General features: G+C 45.0%; 1 protein-coding gene across 6 annotated transcripts; it reads left to right on the top strand.

Moving 5' to 3' along the window:
• Positions 1-279: 279 nt before the first annotated feature.
• On the top strand, positions 280-16,480 carry si:ch211-102c2.8 (trichohyalin). Of its 6 annotated transcripts, XM_055919880.1 has the most exons (31): positions 280-421; positions 1,023-1,095; positions 1,225-1,313; positions 1,844-1,904; positions 2,022-2,144; positions 2,467-3,141; positions 3,288-3,416; positions 3,559-3,654; positions 3,744-3,851; positions 3,962-4,043; positions 4,146-4,251; positions 4,459-4,536; positions 4,658-4,750; positions 4,846-4,958; positions 5,135-5,261; positions 5,379-5,504; positions 5,592-5,705; positions 5,821-6,042; positions 6,249-6,311; positions 6,423-6,518; positions 6,598-6,699; positions 6,785-6,967; positions 7,243-7,374; positions 7,741-7,973; positions 8,129-8,255; positions 8,376-8,459; positions 8,657-8,868; positions 9,050-9,076; positions 9,950-10,025; positions 11,295-11,531; positions 15,116-16,480. In XM_055919880.1, the coding sequence occupies exons 2-31, from the start codon at positions 1,026-1,028 to the stop codon at positions 15,188-15,190; spliced, it is 4,059 nt and encodes a 1,352-aa protein (XP_055775855.1). In that variant the 5' UTR covers positions 280-421; positions 1,023-1,025; the 3' UTR covers positions 15,191-16,480. The 6 variants fall into 6 exon arrangements, with proteins under 6 accessions (XP_055775855.1, XP_055775853.1, XP_055775851.1 ...); XM_055919878.1 differs by having other exon boundaries at positions 280-1,095; positions 2,467-3,117; XM_055919876.1 differs by having other exon boundaries at positions 280-1,095; positions 4,462-4,536.
• The last annotated feature ends 6 nt before the right edge of the window (positions 16,481-16,486 follow it).

The raw sequence follows: 16,486 nt of genomic DNA, 5'->3' as shown, positions 1-16,486 counted from the left end.
GGTAAACACTGCACATTTCGGCTCAATCGGATAGTTATCGCGGAATCTGTAAACTTCCGCTTTAAAGATTGAATTGAGCCCTTAGGTTACTTAGCCGTAATAAACGTGCAGCTAGCTGTACAAACTACAGTTCTGATAGACGAGGAATGAAAGAATGTAGCTTAAAACACTCCAATGAAGCCTTTGCAGAGCAGTGGCGCTCCGACTCCCGCTGTTATCACCAGAGGGGGAAGCGTGCTGTGATGTGCGCCTCGCCTAGTCGCTCAGTTTGAACGGTTCTTATTATACAGTTTGAACGGCTTGGCTTAGACCCGGGTGGGGGAGCACTGTTTGAAGGTTGCTTGGAAACCCAAGCAATGCTCGTGTCAATCAAGTCAAGCTGGAAAGGAGTCTACGAACTTTGTTTCATACCATTCAGAAAGTAAGTCTTGAATTTATGGTTAAATTTAAACAATGAGAAGAAACAATTTATGCTGCTTATGTTTTAAAAATATGGGCTACCTGGCTGTGTAGTGTAAATGTGAAATGTAAAGCTATCGAGAAATATTATATGTCACATTATAGTCTTATTTGCGCATTATGCACACTGTTCATTCAAATGTACATATGCATTGACTTTTCATTAGAGTGCATGAATTCTAATGGAACCACCATCAAATCAACTCAGCTGGATGCTTTATCAGATGTGGTTTTTTTTTAACATTCTTGAAACATTGGAATTTGTAATGCTGTTTCCAAATTTTAAGCCTACAGGACATCTTTTCTACTCGGTCAGTGGAAGGAATTCCACAATCACTGTAAACTACAAAGTGTAGTTTTGAATGTGAGCTGGCCATAATGCCACCAGAATGTATTGGCTTCTTTGTGAAAGGAAGCTCAGCAGCCTTAAGGTCCCCAGTCAAAGACTCTGGGTGTCCAGAGCAACCCATGACCAACGACAACCCCCACTCACCACCACCAACATCACTTTGCTGTTAGGTATTCGAGAATGTTGTGTCTGTATTTCTGAGTGTGTTTCACAGGAAATGGCCGAGGGCAGTTTTGAAGGGACGGAAAGAGATGCTGCAGAAGACACAGACGAGCTTCTTTACACTGGTCAGATAATGTCTATAGATACTTCAGACTGAATTTCTCTACCTGTCTTTCTTCCTACTCATTCTCATTCCTTCTCTTCTCTCTGGACTAAACCGTTTCCTGTTCCCTATATGCCCTCTGCTCACTCAGACCTGGATGAAGACAGCAATGCCCCTGTGCCACAGGATCACTGTGACCTCCTCCTAGATGCCATCGATGCCCAGCTGAGCCGCCTGCAGGTCAGTGTGCTGCAGCCTTCCTCAGCGTTTCACAGGGTTCCAGACTCGCAATCCTCTTTTTGTTAAGTTTGTCTTAAAGGCAGAGTGCAGTCAAAAATTAGATTTTTCCAGTGTTTCCACACTATGAGGTTGGAATAATATTGTGAAATTGTGAAAATTATGACAATGCCTTTTTAGTGTAACAGCTGCTTGAAAAGACTGCCTGAAATTTCAGCCAGTTTTGGTAGGATGGAGTTTTGGATAAATGACAATAGACACAATGAGGAATAGAGTTCCAAACCTCTCAGCCCAACAGCTAGTTTTCAGTTTCCCCCTCCCCACTCAGACCACTCCTAGACAGTCCTAACAAAATTATTGCTTGAGAAATTGCTCTGCTAAGAAGACATTTTTGTTAATTTTTTAAATTTTTGATTGAAATCACTCACAGTAAGGTACTGAATAGTTACCCATAAATGATTTGATATTGAGATAAAAACGGCTGCATTGGACCGTTAAAAGTTGTACCATTATGAGTAGCTAAATGTTCACAGGTGCAGAGCCATAGCAATGGGATTGAAGGTATCTTCAGAAAACATGATTGCCTCAATACAGGTATGTTGTTGTATGTAGTTTAATTTACTACAGCACATCTTGAGTGATACTTTTTGTCTAATAGTAACTCTCTAGTATTTTAATATCTTTATTGCTATCATGCTCTGTTTATTATAGCTCACCTTAGCAGTAGCCAGTCTGTGAGCAGGGATACAGGACTGGGAAGTACCATCCCCACTAACGACACCCCCATCTCTTGTCTTGGCGTGGTACGCTCTGAGACCAGGGACCTATCTTCAGGTGAGAATGTTACATGTGAGAATGTTACAATCCAGTCCTTACAGCCATTGTAACTTGATCCCTTTTAGAGTGTGAGGATTCTGGAATGATCAAGAATCATTTGCCAGAACTGAGCAACCAATACCACAGCATTACCATTAAGGAGAGAACCCTCAGAAAAATAACTACTGGATATTAGAACTCACTGTCCTTTACAGAGACTCTTCTACCCTGACCCTCACCCTACCCACATCACATGACCCAGCCTCTCTCCCCTTCACTGACCTGGACCTTGGTTTAGCCTGGATGTCTCTCACTCCTCTCCCCTCTGCTCTCCCCTCAGTGAAGAGCTCAAGAGAACGGGTGGACCCTGCCGATCAGGAGGAAGAGGAGCAGAGGACAGTTGAAGTGATGAAAGAGGAAGAGGAGGGTGTAGAGTCCCGGAGGGAGCAGTGTCACTGGAGGCTGGAGAGGCTGTTGGGGGCTTATGCCTGTGGAGGAGGAGGGTTAGCAGGAGAGCTGTGCCCCCCTCCAGAAAGTGTCTGCACAGAGGACTTTGCCATGCGCTTCAGGGAGGAGATGGTGGTGAGGCTGCCAGACAGGACCAAACAGAGACTGGCCAGAGACTGGAGTAACAGCCTGGGACAGTCCTTTGGAGAGGAAGAGGCTGAAAGGACAGCATCAAAGCAAGCAGGTGGTCTCACTGCTGCTGGGGGAGAGGTTGTGGATAGAGGCATGGGTTATACAGAGCTTCCCCATCACATGGACAAGCAAGACCAGGAGAGCCAGGCTCATCACAGGCATGGAGAGAGGAGAACTAGCTGGAGTGGAAACCTAGGGGCCAGTGAGAGCCACACAAGAGCACCACAGAGGCTTAGTGGTCTTAGCAGGAGTGAATGCTGTCTTCACTCTCTAGTGACTTCACCAGGGGGTGATATACAGCTGTCAGTAGAGACATGTTCACAGTCCTTTGGGTTACCCCAGCCTGCCACAGGTGAGGGGCTGACATCTTCCTGCGGTGAGTCTAGTGTCAGAGTTGGCGGTAGTCATTTGAGGGGAAAGGGGACAGTACTCATAGAAGTTAGTCTTATACTGTAAGGCCTCTCACTTATTTTGTTCCTGCATTATAATACTGATGCTTCTGTCTGTTTCCACTGGTGTCAGTGCCTGGTCCTCCCAGCACTAGCAGTGTTCATACAGGGGTTCTCATTGAGGCCTGTTCCAGTCTGGAACCTGAGGGAACCAAGGAGAACAGGAACCATGGTGCTAGAACCACCACCAGACACCTGGCAGGTACTCTACCACACAGAACATCTACTATTTTAGCTCATACACTCTACCCTATGAATTAACATGGCTACATGTTAACGATATTTGAAGCAAAAAAAGTCAGCCGTCTCTAACAGTAACTGCAGCCTCTTCGTGTCTCCCCCAGGAGTGCCTGTGTGGAATTTTGACACAGTGACCATTGACAGTGACCTGGACTCAGTACGCACAGAGAAGGTCTGGCAACACATCCACAGCAGGCCAGGTGAGAGGCAGGAGCTAGGGGCTATGACCACCATTCAGAAGGGAAATGAAGTAGTTCACATTATTAAGATCTGTCTTACGTCACCATAGGATACCACTCAGCCCTTCAGTCTGTCAGCCGCATGGATGGTCTCGGCACTGACCAGAGTGACTATGACACACCCACTCTGGAGCCAAGGAATCTCAAGTTTACTCCAGGTAAGACTTTCAGGACTAGGCCTGATTATTGAATGATATTATGCCACTAACTACGCTATAACCCAATGTGAAAGTATATTTCTGTGTTTGTTTGTCCTGTGCTTGTGAAGCACTGAGAGCTAGCAATGGAAATGTGACCAGTGACAGTCTACCTCTTCGTAAAGCACGCAAAAGCAGAAGAGACACTCACAGGTAGCCTTCACTGAATCAACAAAATGATGTGACGTCAGTCTCCAATACAATCTGACTAGCCATTCTTTGTTTCATATCCTTCTCTATTGTATCTGTCATCAGGTATGTGCTCTCTGTGGATGATGATTATGAGGACACAGATGAGGGCTGTGTCCGCTGGCGGAGGAGACGTAGGCCTGACAAGGACACAGGGGGACGTGTGTGTACGGTGAGAGGTGGCACAATAACCAACGATAACTCCTGTGGCAGACAGTGAAGCTTTATGTCCATTGACTCTTAGTTATGGGGAAAGCCATCTGTTGATTGATATGCTTGTTAACACTTGTTCACTCCATGTGAGCAGTTATTCTCCAGCTGAGATGTGTAAAAACAGGCCTCCTGATACTTTGTCTCTCAAACCCCTGACTCCACTCAGCAGAGGCCTGGGGGTCGTCTGGAGGAGGTGAGGTCAGACTGGCTACAGATGGAGGAGGAGCTGGCTACCCTCAGACAGGTGAGAGTCTTCCCACTCTACTCACCTCTCCTGATATTTCCTGACATTCAAGTATTATGCTAGGGATATGTGAGTTTTGTGTCTTGTTGTCTGTGTGTAGTTATGTTTGTTTGTGTTTTAGAACTGTGAGAAGGAGGAGAAGAGACTGAGGATGAAGAGAGCTCAGCTGTGTGAGACTGAACTGACCCTCACTGACCTTCTTCAGAAAAGAAAAGTACAAGACAATAACTTCCATATTGTGACTAGTTCCTTGTCCTGTGAATCCATGACAACGGCAAACACTGAGATGTGCTGTGTTTTGTGTCCCAGCATGCCATGCAGGAGTGGGAGCAGCTGCGTGCGGGGGCAGAGCAGATGGAAAGGGAGGGGAGGAGTCTGGAGGCCAGCCTGAGCGACAGCAAGGCAGAAGCAGACAGCACCAGGTATCCACATAATCAACCCTGTTACTGCACTGTATCTCTTTAAACAGAATACAGTTTGCCAAAACAATACTATTAGGAACAGCTTGTACTGTCTACAATACCTATTCTATACTCACCTCTATAATGTCCATTGCTGATTAGGCTGTATTCACAGTGATGTATTGAGTGTATTGTAGTTCTCAGCTGCGCCGGCTGCAGAGGCAGAGGGACTCCTGTTTGCAGGAGGTCAGGGATCTGAAGGAGGAGCTGGCTGCTCTATGTAAACACAGAACTGCCTTAACGGATGGGATCTGCATGGACAGGGTAACACATGCTTTTTCTAGCCGCTTGACCCCCCCCCCCCCCCCTCTATTACAATCAAATGATTTAATTATTACCATTTCATGCCCTCTCTCCCCTACCTCCTCCCCACTGTATCAGAGAGTGACCAGTGTCAGTATGTCTGTCCTTGAGAGAGAAGAGTTGGACAGACAGCTGAACAGTGCCAAGACAGAGCTGTTTTCTGAGCAGCGGTGCTCTAGACTCAAACTGGACTCTTTGCAAGAGGTACAGCATTAGACTGGTGCTCAGAACATGTTACAGTGATAGTCACTGCTTTGAATGTGTTTGAATTTGTCTCTCTGCATGTGTCAGAAGTTGGACGAAGCTCACGAGGAGCTCCAGCGTGTAACAGAGGAGGAGAAGTTACTGAGGGATAGGTGTGCATGTCTGGAGGAGAAACACAGACTGAAACAGGAGGAGGAGAAGGTACCATCTACACCTGTCTACCTTATTATTACCTTTTATCATAACCACACCTCTGACCCTCGATCTGTATTAAGATCTCACAGTCTACCGCTCTCTCCCATCCTCTGTCTCGCAGGCAGTGGAGGTGCAGGTGTGTGAGCTACAGAAAGAGCTGGGGGAGAGTGAGAGCAGGGTGGAGAGGATAGTAGCCCAGAAGGAGCTGCAGCTGCTGGGGTTCCAGGAGGAGAGGAGTGCCTTGCAGGCAGAGAGAGATGGGCTCCAGGGGGAGCTCCGTAGCCTGAGGAAGCTGCACAGCATCTCCCTGAGAGAGACCCAGGAGCAGGCACTCACGCAGACGGTGTGTGGGCTGGGTAGTCCCTAGTACACAGTGTCGATGGATGAGTCAGCTTGACTGTGCGTGTGAATGTCCGAATTCCATCTTATACCAGCTCTCACCCATTATAAATGTGGGTAACTCACAGTGTGCATGATAGCGTGAAAGCATATGTAGTTAAATGTGTATGTGTGCAGTATGTAAGGGGTGGTTTTGTTTGTCTCCTTTAGCAGCGAGAGCTGGAGCAGCTGAAGAAAGTGTTGGCTTTGTCTCATGAGAAACACATCCAGCAGGTGAGAGGCTCCGTCAACTGGGTTTATTTAACATTAGAAAGATCCCCATATTTCCTTTATGTGTTCTATCAGATTCAAACATTTATGTTGCTCTTGCTGCTGTGTGTCCAGGCTCATATTCAAGCTGAAGAAGAGAAAACCGTTTCTCTCAGAGAACAGGCCCTGTCTCACACACAGCACACTGAGTCCATACAGAGCTGCATCCAGGTCCGTATCTCAGGCTTTCCTGCCTCTGAAAGAATCACACCATACTGTTCCTGGGTCAATTTCACAGTTTCCTTTGCAGATGAAGGAGAAGGAGTGGTGGAAGCTGAGGGAGGCTCTTAAGGAGCAGAAGGAGGTGATGAGGAGGCGAGAGGAGGAGCTGTGTGCGGAAGCTCAGGAGATGGTATATACTCCTACTTCCTCTCTCTCCTTTTCTGTCAGATGTGATGTAAAACAAATGTGATAACAGTACCTGTTCTCTGCCTTAGATGCACGGCACCATAGAGCGTGAGAGGAAGAAATGGGCGGTAGAGAAAGAAGCGGCTCTACAGTTGCAGTGTGGGATACTGGAGGAGCAAGGCCGGGAGGCTCTGGAGAGAATGAGGGGAGAGACTGAGAGAGAGAAGAGGAATGCCTTGGCTCTTCAAAGCAAAGTGGTAGAACTGAGGACAGTAAGCAGAACCAAGATAGGGCGGGAGGTAGCCTAGCAGTTAGAGTGATGGGTCAGTAACCGACAGGTTGTAGTTCGAATACCCGAGCCGACAAGGTGAAAAAGGCACTTAACCCTAATTGCTCCAGGGTCACTGTTGATAGCGGCAGACCCTGGCCATGACCCCTCTCCGATGGTGTCTCAGGGGGAGTTGAGATATGCAAAACTACACATTTCCAATTCATACTTGAACATGTGTGAAATAGAGATGTCATTCTTCTCTCCCTCCCCTCTCAGAAAGTGCAGGAGCTGGAAAGTGAGGGCCTTGTGCAGCAGAGTGAGCAGGCGTCTGCTCTCGCTGCAATGCGTAGGTCCCTGAGAGAGAAGCACCAGGTTGAGCTACAGAGACTGCGCAGGCACATGGAACAGGTGATGACAGGCGACCACCTTATAAACTAGCATCTGGAGACGACTACATACAGTGTATAGTTTCCAGCAGGGGCGCAACTTTGGTTTTAGAAGTGGGGGGAACTTAATTTGTATTATTATTATTTGTATTTGTTTTATCCGGTCAGATAAACACAGATAAGCCTACCAGACCGCTCGGAGGTGTTTGCATGGTCCTAAAGCACACCGTTGCCTTGTTGTTTATCACATTCCAATGATACAACTGGGGGAGACAAAAATGCAATTTCAGAATGTGGGGGACATGTCCCCCCCCACCCCCAGTGAAAGTTGCACCCCTGGTTTCCAGTGTATAGTTGACATGGTGAACTAACTGGGCTGTGGTCGTAGGAGGGCGAGAGGGAATCGTTGAAGCTGGAGCAGGTTGTCCAACAAGCAGAGGAGGAGGCTGGTAGACTGCAGGTGCTGCTGGGGGAGAGGGAGCACATCCACAAGCAGGCCACAGCCAGGCTGGAGCAGCAGCACAGACACTGGGCCCAGGAGATGGGGGCAGAGTGTCAGCATCTTCAGCACCTGCTGGAGCACAGTGGGGCCGTAGGGAGCTCCGTTCAGCTCCCACACAGGTACTCTCTCACACAGACACAAACACACACACACTCATATTCTCTCTCATACACATACAGAAGCACACATTTCATTATCAGCATATGCATTTGGATATAACACTGTGTATTCTAATATTTTGGTGTTGGTGCTCTATATTGGTGTTGTGCTGCAGTCCTACGGTGGCCCAGGCAGTGCAAACCCTGCAGGTCCTCAGAGAGCAGTTGCAGCAGTCAATCAGCCAACTACAGCAGGAGCTTGACTTACAGAGACGCAGCACTCAGCAGCTGAGCCGGGACAAAGTGTGTTCAGGACACACTCACTAAAATAGACACAAATGCACACAGATACAGCCCATACAAACATGCTTACACTTCTGTTGCGTTACACATGCTGTTAAGAATCACATTTGCGTGCTTTAGGAGCGGGAGTTCCGTATTCAAAGGGAACAGATGGAGACGGAGAGACAGCAGGCTCTGGACTCACTGAAGGAGACACTCATTCAGGTATTGATCTCACTGTCTTTGTGTGACACACACACACACACACACACACACACACACACACACACACACACACACACACACACACACACACACACACACACACACACACACACACACACACACACACACACACACACACACACACACACACACACACACACACACACACCGTGTACAGTCATATGTTAACGTTGCAGGAGCACATTGAGGAGCTGAGCGATCTGCAGCAGGCCCAGGTGCGGGAGGAAGGAGACGAGACAGGAGGTTTGGCTGCGTCCCTGCGCAGGCAGCTGCAGGCCAAAGACCAGGAACTGCGCCGGATACAGAGGAGCATGGGACAGTGGAAGGAGCAGACCACTGCGCGCCTGGCACGCAAGTTTGAGGAGGAGTTGACAGCCGAACTGGAGAGGTGTGTAGCGTACAATCCCACACTATTTACACAGAGTAGACTTTTAAAACTTTACTCACTTTTGGCCCTCATCCTTATTTTTTTCTGATGAAGATGTGCAGGCTTTGAAAAGGTTGTATCATTAACTGACTTTGGGAAGTGTTCTGTTGTGTTCAGTGTTTTCACTTTTGCCACTCAACAGGTGCAAGGCAAAGGTGTTAAAGGGGAGGTAACTGACTTTACCATTTTGAGACAGCATGTCTAGACTAAACCTAGAGTCTAACTCACTAACTAGTCGTCCCATTCTTCTTACAAATCATCATCATCATCATCATCATCATCATCATCATCATCTCAGGGGGGGTTGAGATATGTAGAGCAGTTCTGTTCAGTAGTTTGTACACTGTAGAGCAGTTCTGTTCAGTAGTTTGTACACTGTAGAGCAGTTCTGTTCAGTAGTTTGTACACTGTAGAGCAGTTCTGTTCAGTAGTTTGAACACTGTAGAGCAGTTCTGTTCAGTAGTTTGAACACTGTAGAGCAGTTCTGTTCAGTAGTTTGTACACTGTAGAGTAGTTCTGTTCAGTAGTTTGTACACTGTAGAGCAGTTCTGTTCAGTAGTTTGAACACTGTAGAGCAGTTCTGTTCAGTAGTTTGAACACTGTAGAGCAGTTCTGTTCAGTAGTTTGTACACTGTAGAGCAGTTCTGTTCAGTAGTTTGTACACTGTAGAGCAGTTCTGTTCAGTAGTTTGAACACTGTAGAGCAGTTCTGTTCAGTAGTTTGTACACTGTAGAGCAGTTCTGTTCAGTAGTTTGAACACTGTAGAGCAGTTCTGTTCAGTAGTTTGAACACTGTAGAGCAGTTCTGTTCAGTAGTTTGAACACTGTAGAGCAGTTCTGGTCAGTAGTTTGAACACTGTAGAGCAGTTCTGTTCAGTAGTTTGTACACTGTAGAGCAGTTCTGTTCAGTAGTTTGTACACTGTTAGCACTGCTGTGTTTATACAGTGTCATTAACCATCAAAGTTGCACATTAGTTATGCTCTGTCAGGAGAAGATATTTCCTACAGACTATCTATAATATCTGGGTATGTTTGTGTTGCAGAAAGGCACCTAAGGCACAAGAGGAGAAGCAGAGGAAGCTGGAGAAACTGGAAGGGGAGATGAGACGCATTACTGGGGTAACCATCACCATATAAGACCTGTTTTTTTGTGCTTAGTTTACTGGTTGCTGGTTAAGGCTGGGGTTAACAGAATGTGCAGTTAAAGTAAGGGTTAGGGTTAGCACGGTAGGGCAAAAAGCGTGACATATATATTATTCAGTTGGATAAAAGTATTATTTTGAGGTAGGTAAACTAATTGATTAATTTAAGGCCTAGGTTCAATCAGATCAAGCGTAGCTGATGTTTTGGCAGATTGAGGTGTCAAATCGGTAAGCGCTGCTCATGGTCATTGTCACGAAGCCACACCCGTCCCACTCGCGTTAGAATTTCAGAGCGAGCGTGTAGGCTATATAGAAATAATGACGCTCAAATTGAAAATCATTAAACGAAATAATGAGGATTTCTATCGGCCTAATCAAGGTGTAGGTTAAATCACACATTCCAATGTCCGATCTTGTAAACACGGCTGCATGGGATTCCTACTAATGTGAATCCGTGGCAATGTCTGCTATAGGTATAACGCCGGGAGCCGCTTGTGGACTTGACAGGTCAACCTCAGGCACGGTCAAAGCACCAGCTATGTAGGTGTTGGCTAACGCAAATCGGATTGAATCTAGCCCTAAATTAAATAAACATTATTTTGAGTTGGATGAAATTATTTTGAGTTGATGGAATTATTATTTTTGATTTGGGTAAATGTATTATTGTGAGTTGGATTAAATTATTATTAAATTAATCAATCAGTTTATTCCAAAATAATAACTATACAAATCAAAATAATTTCATCCAATTCAAATGACCAAACTCGAATTAATCAATAACCTTAACCCTAGAAATAACCCTAACCCTAGAAATAACCCTAACCCTAAAAATAACCCTAACCCTAGAAATATCCTTAACCCTAGAAATATCCCTAACCCTAGAAATAAACCTAACCCTAGAAATAAACCTAACCCTAGAAATAACCCTAACCCTATAAATAACCCTAACCCTAACCCTAGAAATAGCCCTAACCCTAAACTTAACCTCACCTTCATGTCCACACCCCTCCAACTTGGAATGCAATTCTCATCAAATTAATGGGAAGTCTGAAATACCGGACAAATGTAAATAAGTCAGGACATCAGAAAGGGTCTGAAATACAGTACTGCCCTGAGAAGAATTTGACATCTGGTAACCATAGAGGCTACTTTAGGGCCTAGATTGAATCTCTCCTTCTCTTCTCCTTTGTCTGTCTCTAATCTCCAACCGTTTGCTCTCCTCTCCCATCTCCCTGTCTCCTGTTAGGAATGCACTGACTCTGGAGCTCAGCAATCAGCCTCCTCTCCCTTCCTCCACATTGGGGAACCCCCTACCTCCCCCGGGTCCTCAGACCTGGCCTCCTTCAAGCTACTGCGTCACCTCCAGAGCCGGGTCAAACAGCTCCGCGCTGAGAACCAGGCCCATGCCTGCAGCCCCTCTCAATTGGGCAGGACCCCTCTAGGCAGGGCCCCAATGGAGCTGGCTGGGTCCTACCTGGAGACGGTGAGTTCCACCTGCCAATTGAGTGGGCAGGCAATGACATCCTCTGTCCTATTAATAGTAATAACTTAATAATAATAGTATTAGTAGTATATAATAGTATAATAGTAATAATAGTATTTGGGGTCCTGATTTAAATGAAGTGCTACTTACAAAGGCATACATAAAACATTCGTAAAGACTTCATAAACACTACATAAATGGGTCACGAATGATCTATAACTGTATGTCATGCTCTGTAAAGGATTCATAAATGTGGCATAACTCTGTGGCATAAACACCAATGACAAATGTGACATAACCCACTATGCCAAATATGACATAAACCAGTGCTTATTAAAAGCTTTATAAATAATATTAAATTGAGGCTTCACAAAGCATCTCCAACCTTGTCATGTCATACTCTAAAACATTTTTAGCAGGGCCCAACCTCTTTCCCTCTTGGGTGTGTAGCCAATATTGGACCTTACCCCAAACCTTCCTCAAAATGCTATGCTGCAGGATGACACATGCTCCACAAAGTGCAGTCGTGGTAGTCACATTACACCAGGCACAACTTACTTTGATGAAAGCCCCCAACATAAGGAATGGAAAGTGGCTTTCTCCTGGGACCAAGTTACATCTTCCTCACTTCACAAACATGCACAGTCACACACAACAATATAACTTGAGCCATACTGTGCGCTGCTGGACTCAGTCAGGTCTTTGTCACATTCACCCTCTCCCACTGGAAGATCAACCACAGAGAGTCCAGGTTGTATTCAAGGGCTAGATTCTATCAGATCCGCTCTAGCCGACACCTGGTTGTTTTGGCGGTGTCGGAGGGGGAACTGCGTTAGAGCTGTCAAATCCACAAGCTGCTCCATGTATTATACCTAAAGCAGACCTTGACATTGGCTGTACAGTTGAATTAAGATAAATCTGCTGCAGCCTTGTTTACAAGTTTGAAAACTGGAATGTGAGATCTACACCTCGATTAGGCTGATCCTCATTATTTAGGGCGACAGGTAGCCTAGCGGTTAGTGTGTGGCAAGTAAGTGAGAAATCTGTGAAAAGTATTTCGATGTGCTCTTGGCAAGGCACTTAACCCTAATTTGCTCCAGGAGCTCTGTACTACTATGGCTAACGCTGTAAAACAACACCTTTCAATACACCTATCTGGTGTGTGACAACTAGTTTTTTTATTTCCTCGTTATTTTGTTTAATGATTTTCAATTTGAGTGTCATTAGTTCTATATAGTCTACACTTTCCCGTTCTGAACTTAACGCGAGTGGGACAGGTGTGGCTTTGTGACAATGACGAGCAGTCACTCACCAATTTGACAGCTCTAACACAATTACACCTCCGACACAGCCAAAACACTGTCTTCTATCGCGGGTTAGTGCTTCATCTGAATTTAGGCCTAAGCCCTGGTCTCATGGGAACAGAAAAGGAATACCTGGTTGTTATCCCAAACTTGGCTCTGACACACAAACACTTTGCTGGTCCATCAACCCATCCAAATACCCCTCACACCCTGTGGCCTGTGGATCATGAGAGAATCTTCGTAAAAGGGCAGAATGTTTGTAACATATTTGCAGCCCGCAGGCTAAATTCAGCCTATGGACGATTTTAATTCTGTTACTCAGAACACATGCAGTGCTGTGAAAAAAATATAACTCAGCAACATTTGTGGCTTTTCAAGCATGAACTGCTCGTTTCAAGTCATGCCAAAACATCTCAATTGGAATTAGGTCTAGACATTCAGAACGTCACATTTATTGCTTTTTAGACATTTTCATGTAGACTTGATTGTGGATCATTGTCTTGTTGCACGACACAGCAATGTTTCAGCTCACAGACGGGTGGCCTGACATTCTCCTGTATAATTCTCTGATAGAGCACAATTCATGGTTCATTCTATTAAGGCAAGTCATCCAGGTCCTGAGTCAGAAAAGCTTCCCAAACCATCACACTACCACCACCATGCTTGACCGTTGGTATGAGGTTCTTACTGTTGAATGCAGTGTTTGGTTTTCGCCAGATATAATGGGACCCATCTTGTCCAAAAAGTTACACTTTTGTCTCATCTGTCCAAAGAAATTTTTTTCAAGAGTCTTGATGATCATCCTGCTTCCAGGTGCTTTTTGGCACAATGAGTCCACATTTTGGACGAGATGCATTGCATTATTTCTGTACATAAATGCTTTATATCATAAGACGCTGTACTTACTTTGAAGTCAGACACCTTCTGTTATTCATAACACCTACATAAGGCTTAATGTCGTAAACATTGTTAGGCCGCCCATCATAGAAACGTTTTACGAGTATGACATGACAAGGTTATGGGTCTATAATCTATAGATCGTCTCATCTAGCTTTGTGAAGCCTTTATTAAGCAGTGCTTATGTCACTCTTTAAAAAGCACTGGTTTATGCCATATTTTACAAAGTGGGTTATGTCACATTTGCCATGGGTTGTTATGCCACATTTATGAATCCTTTATAGAGCATGACATACGGTAATAGATTTTTACCCATTTATATAGTGCTTATGAAGCCCTTATTTCATCAAACCAGTGGTGTAAAAGGGTCTGTACAAACACAAGTCTCAATGTCAACAGTGACGAGGCGACTCCGGAGTTGGATCCCGGAGCATCCCGGAGTTGCCTTCTCACTGTTGACGTTGAGACTGGTGTTTTGCGGGTACTATTTAATGAAACTGCCAGTTGAGGACTTGTGAGGAGTCTGTTTCTCAAACTAGACACTCTAATGTACTTGTCCTCTTGCTCAGTTGTGCACCGGGGCCCCCAACTCCTCTTTCTATTCTGTTTAGAGCCAGTTTGCGCTGTTCTGTGAAGGGAGTAGTACCCAGCGTTGTATGAGATCTTCAGTTTCTTGGCAATTTCTCGAATGGAATAGCCTTCATTTCTCAGAACAAGAATAGACTGACGAGTTTCAGAAGAAAGTTCTTTGTTTCTGTCCATTTTGAGGCTGTAATCGAACCCACAAATGCTGATGCTCCAGATACTCTAGTCTAAAGAAGGCCAGTTTTATTGCTTCTTTAATCAGGACAACAGTTTTCAGCTGTGCTAACATATTTGCAAAAGAGTTTTTTCATAATCAATCAGCCTTTTAAAATGATAAACTTGGATTAGCTAACACAACGTGCCATTGGAACACAGGAGTGAAGGTTGCTGATAATGGGCCTCGGTACGACTATGTAGATATTCCATTAATAATCAGCCGTTTCCAGCTATAATAGTCATTTACAACATTAACAATGTCTACACTGTATTTCTGATCAATTTGATGTTAATTTAATGGACAAAAAAAAAAGTATATATAAAAAAATGACATTTCTAAGTGACCCCAAACTTTTGAACGGTAGTATATTTTTACTTTTACTCAAGTATGACAACTGTGTACTTTTTCCATCACTGTGTAAAACATGCTTCAGTGTATTGTTGTGTTGGCATGGTTTATGATGTGTTACTAAGGAGAAATAATGTGTGTGGTGGGTGACATTTTTGAAAAGTTAAAATGCAGTTTTAAAAGTATTCTCTGGAGTAATAGGTATATTCTATATGTACTTCTTATCCAATCAGATTACACCATCCCAGGAATGCACCCAGTTTTGGAGTCGTTCCCGTTCCAGGACAGTACAGAGTGAAGGACTGTGAGCTTTGCCAGATGACGTGTGTGTGTTTGTAAAATGAATTACTGGAGGACAGCAATCTCAAATCATTTCAAGGTACTCCTGAAAAGGATGACACTACATGATAGGGTAAATGGCCTCAAGGTCAAAATGGGTTAAGTTGACATTCTTCTGCCTTTGGAGGAATTAAGTTTTACTGCTAGGCTAAAGGTTGGGGACTGAGTGAATGTTTGATGAACCAACTGACATGTCTGCATAGTGCCTATTCCGGAGCTGTGACTCTTTAGGCAGTGGGATCAAGCTGAAATTAGGACCATTTGAAGAAGAAAGTAATCGTGTGTCAGTTTCTTTCTATGTTGCAACAGAGCTATTGTAATTATTATGCTCAATGTACACTCACAGGACAGTTTATTGGGTGCACCCATCTAGTACCAGGTCGGACCCCCCTTTGCCTCCAGAACAGCCTGGATTCTTTGGGGCACGTTGGAAACGTTCCACAGGTATGTTGGTCCATGCTGAAGCAATGGTGTCATGCAGTTGCTGTAGACTGAACGGCTGTACCATTGGCAACTGGCAGGATAGGTCCATGGACTCATGCTACTTACGCCAAATCCTGACTCTGCCATCAGCATGACGCAACAGGAACCAGGATTTGTTGGACCAGGTGATGCTTTCCACTCCTCAGTTGTCCAGTGTTGGTGATCGTGTGCCCACTGGAGTGGTTTCTTCTTGTTTTTAGCTGATAAGAGTGTAACCTGGTGTGGTCGTCTGCTGCAAAAGCCCACCTGTGAAAATGATCGACAAGTTGTGCGTTCCGAGATTCCGTTCTGCACACCACTGTTGTACTGCGCCATTATTTGTCTGTTTGTGGCCCGCCTGTTAACTTGCACAATTCTTGCCATTCTCCTTCGACCTCTCATCAACGAGCTGTTTTCGCCCACAGGACTGCCACTGACTGGATGTTTATTGTTTGTCGCACCATTCTTGGTAAACCCTAGACACTCTCGTGCCTGAATAGCCCAGGAGGGTGGCCGTTTCTGAGATACTGGATCGTCCTGGCACGGACGATCATACCACGCTCCAAGTCGATTATGTCACTGGTTTTCTCCCATTCTAACATTCAATTGAACAGTAACTGAATGCCTTGATGCATGTCTGCCTGCTTTATATACCAATCCACAGCCACGTGATCCATTTTCGTGAATGGGGTGGTGTACCTAATAAACTGGCTAGTGAGTGTATACTTCAGATTGCATGATCGTTTTTATTTAGAAAGACATTTTGCTAGGACCTGGAATAAACTTTAACTATTTAACACCTG

Source organism: Salvelinus fontinalis, chromosome 4 (genome assembly GCF_029448725.1).
Source record: "Salvelinus fontinalis isolate EN_2023a chromosome 4, ASM2944872v1, whole genome shotgun sequence".
Classification (NCBI taxonomy): domain Eukaryota; kingdom Metazoa; phylum Chordata; class Actinopteri; order Salmoniformes; family Salmonidae; genus Salvelinus; species Salvelinus fontinalis.
Note: the sequence above shows the minus strand (reverse complement) of the source record. Positions and strands in the feature narration are given on the sequence as shown.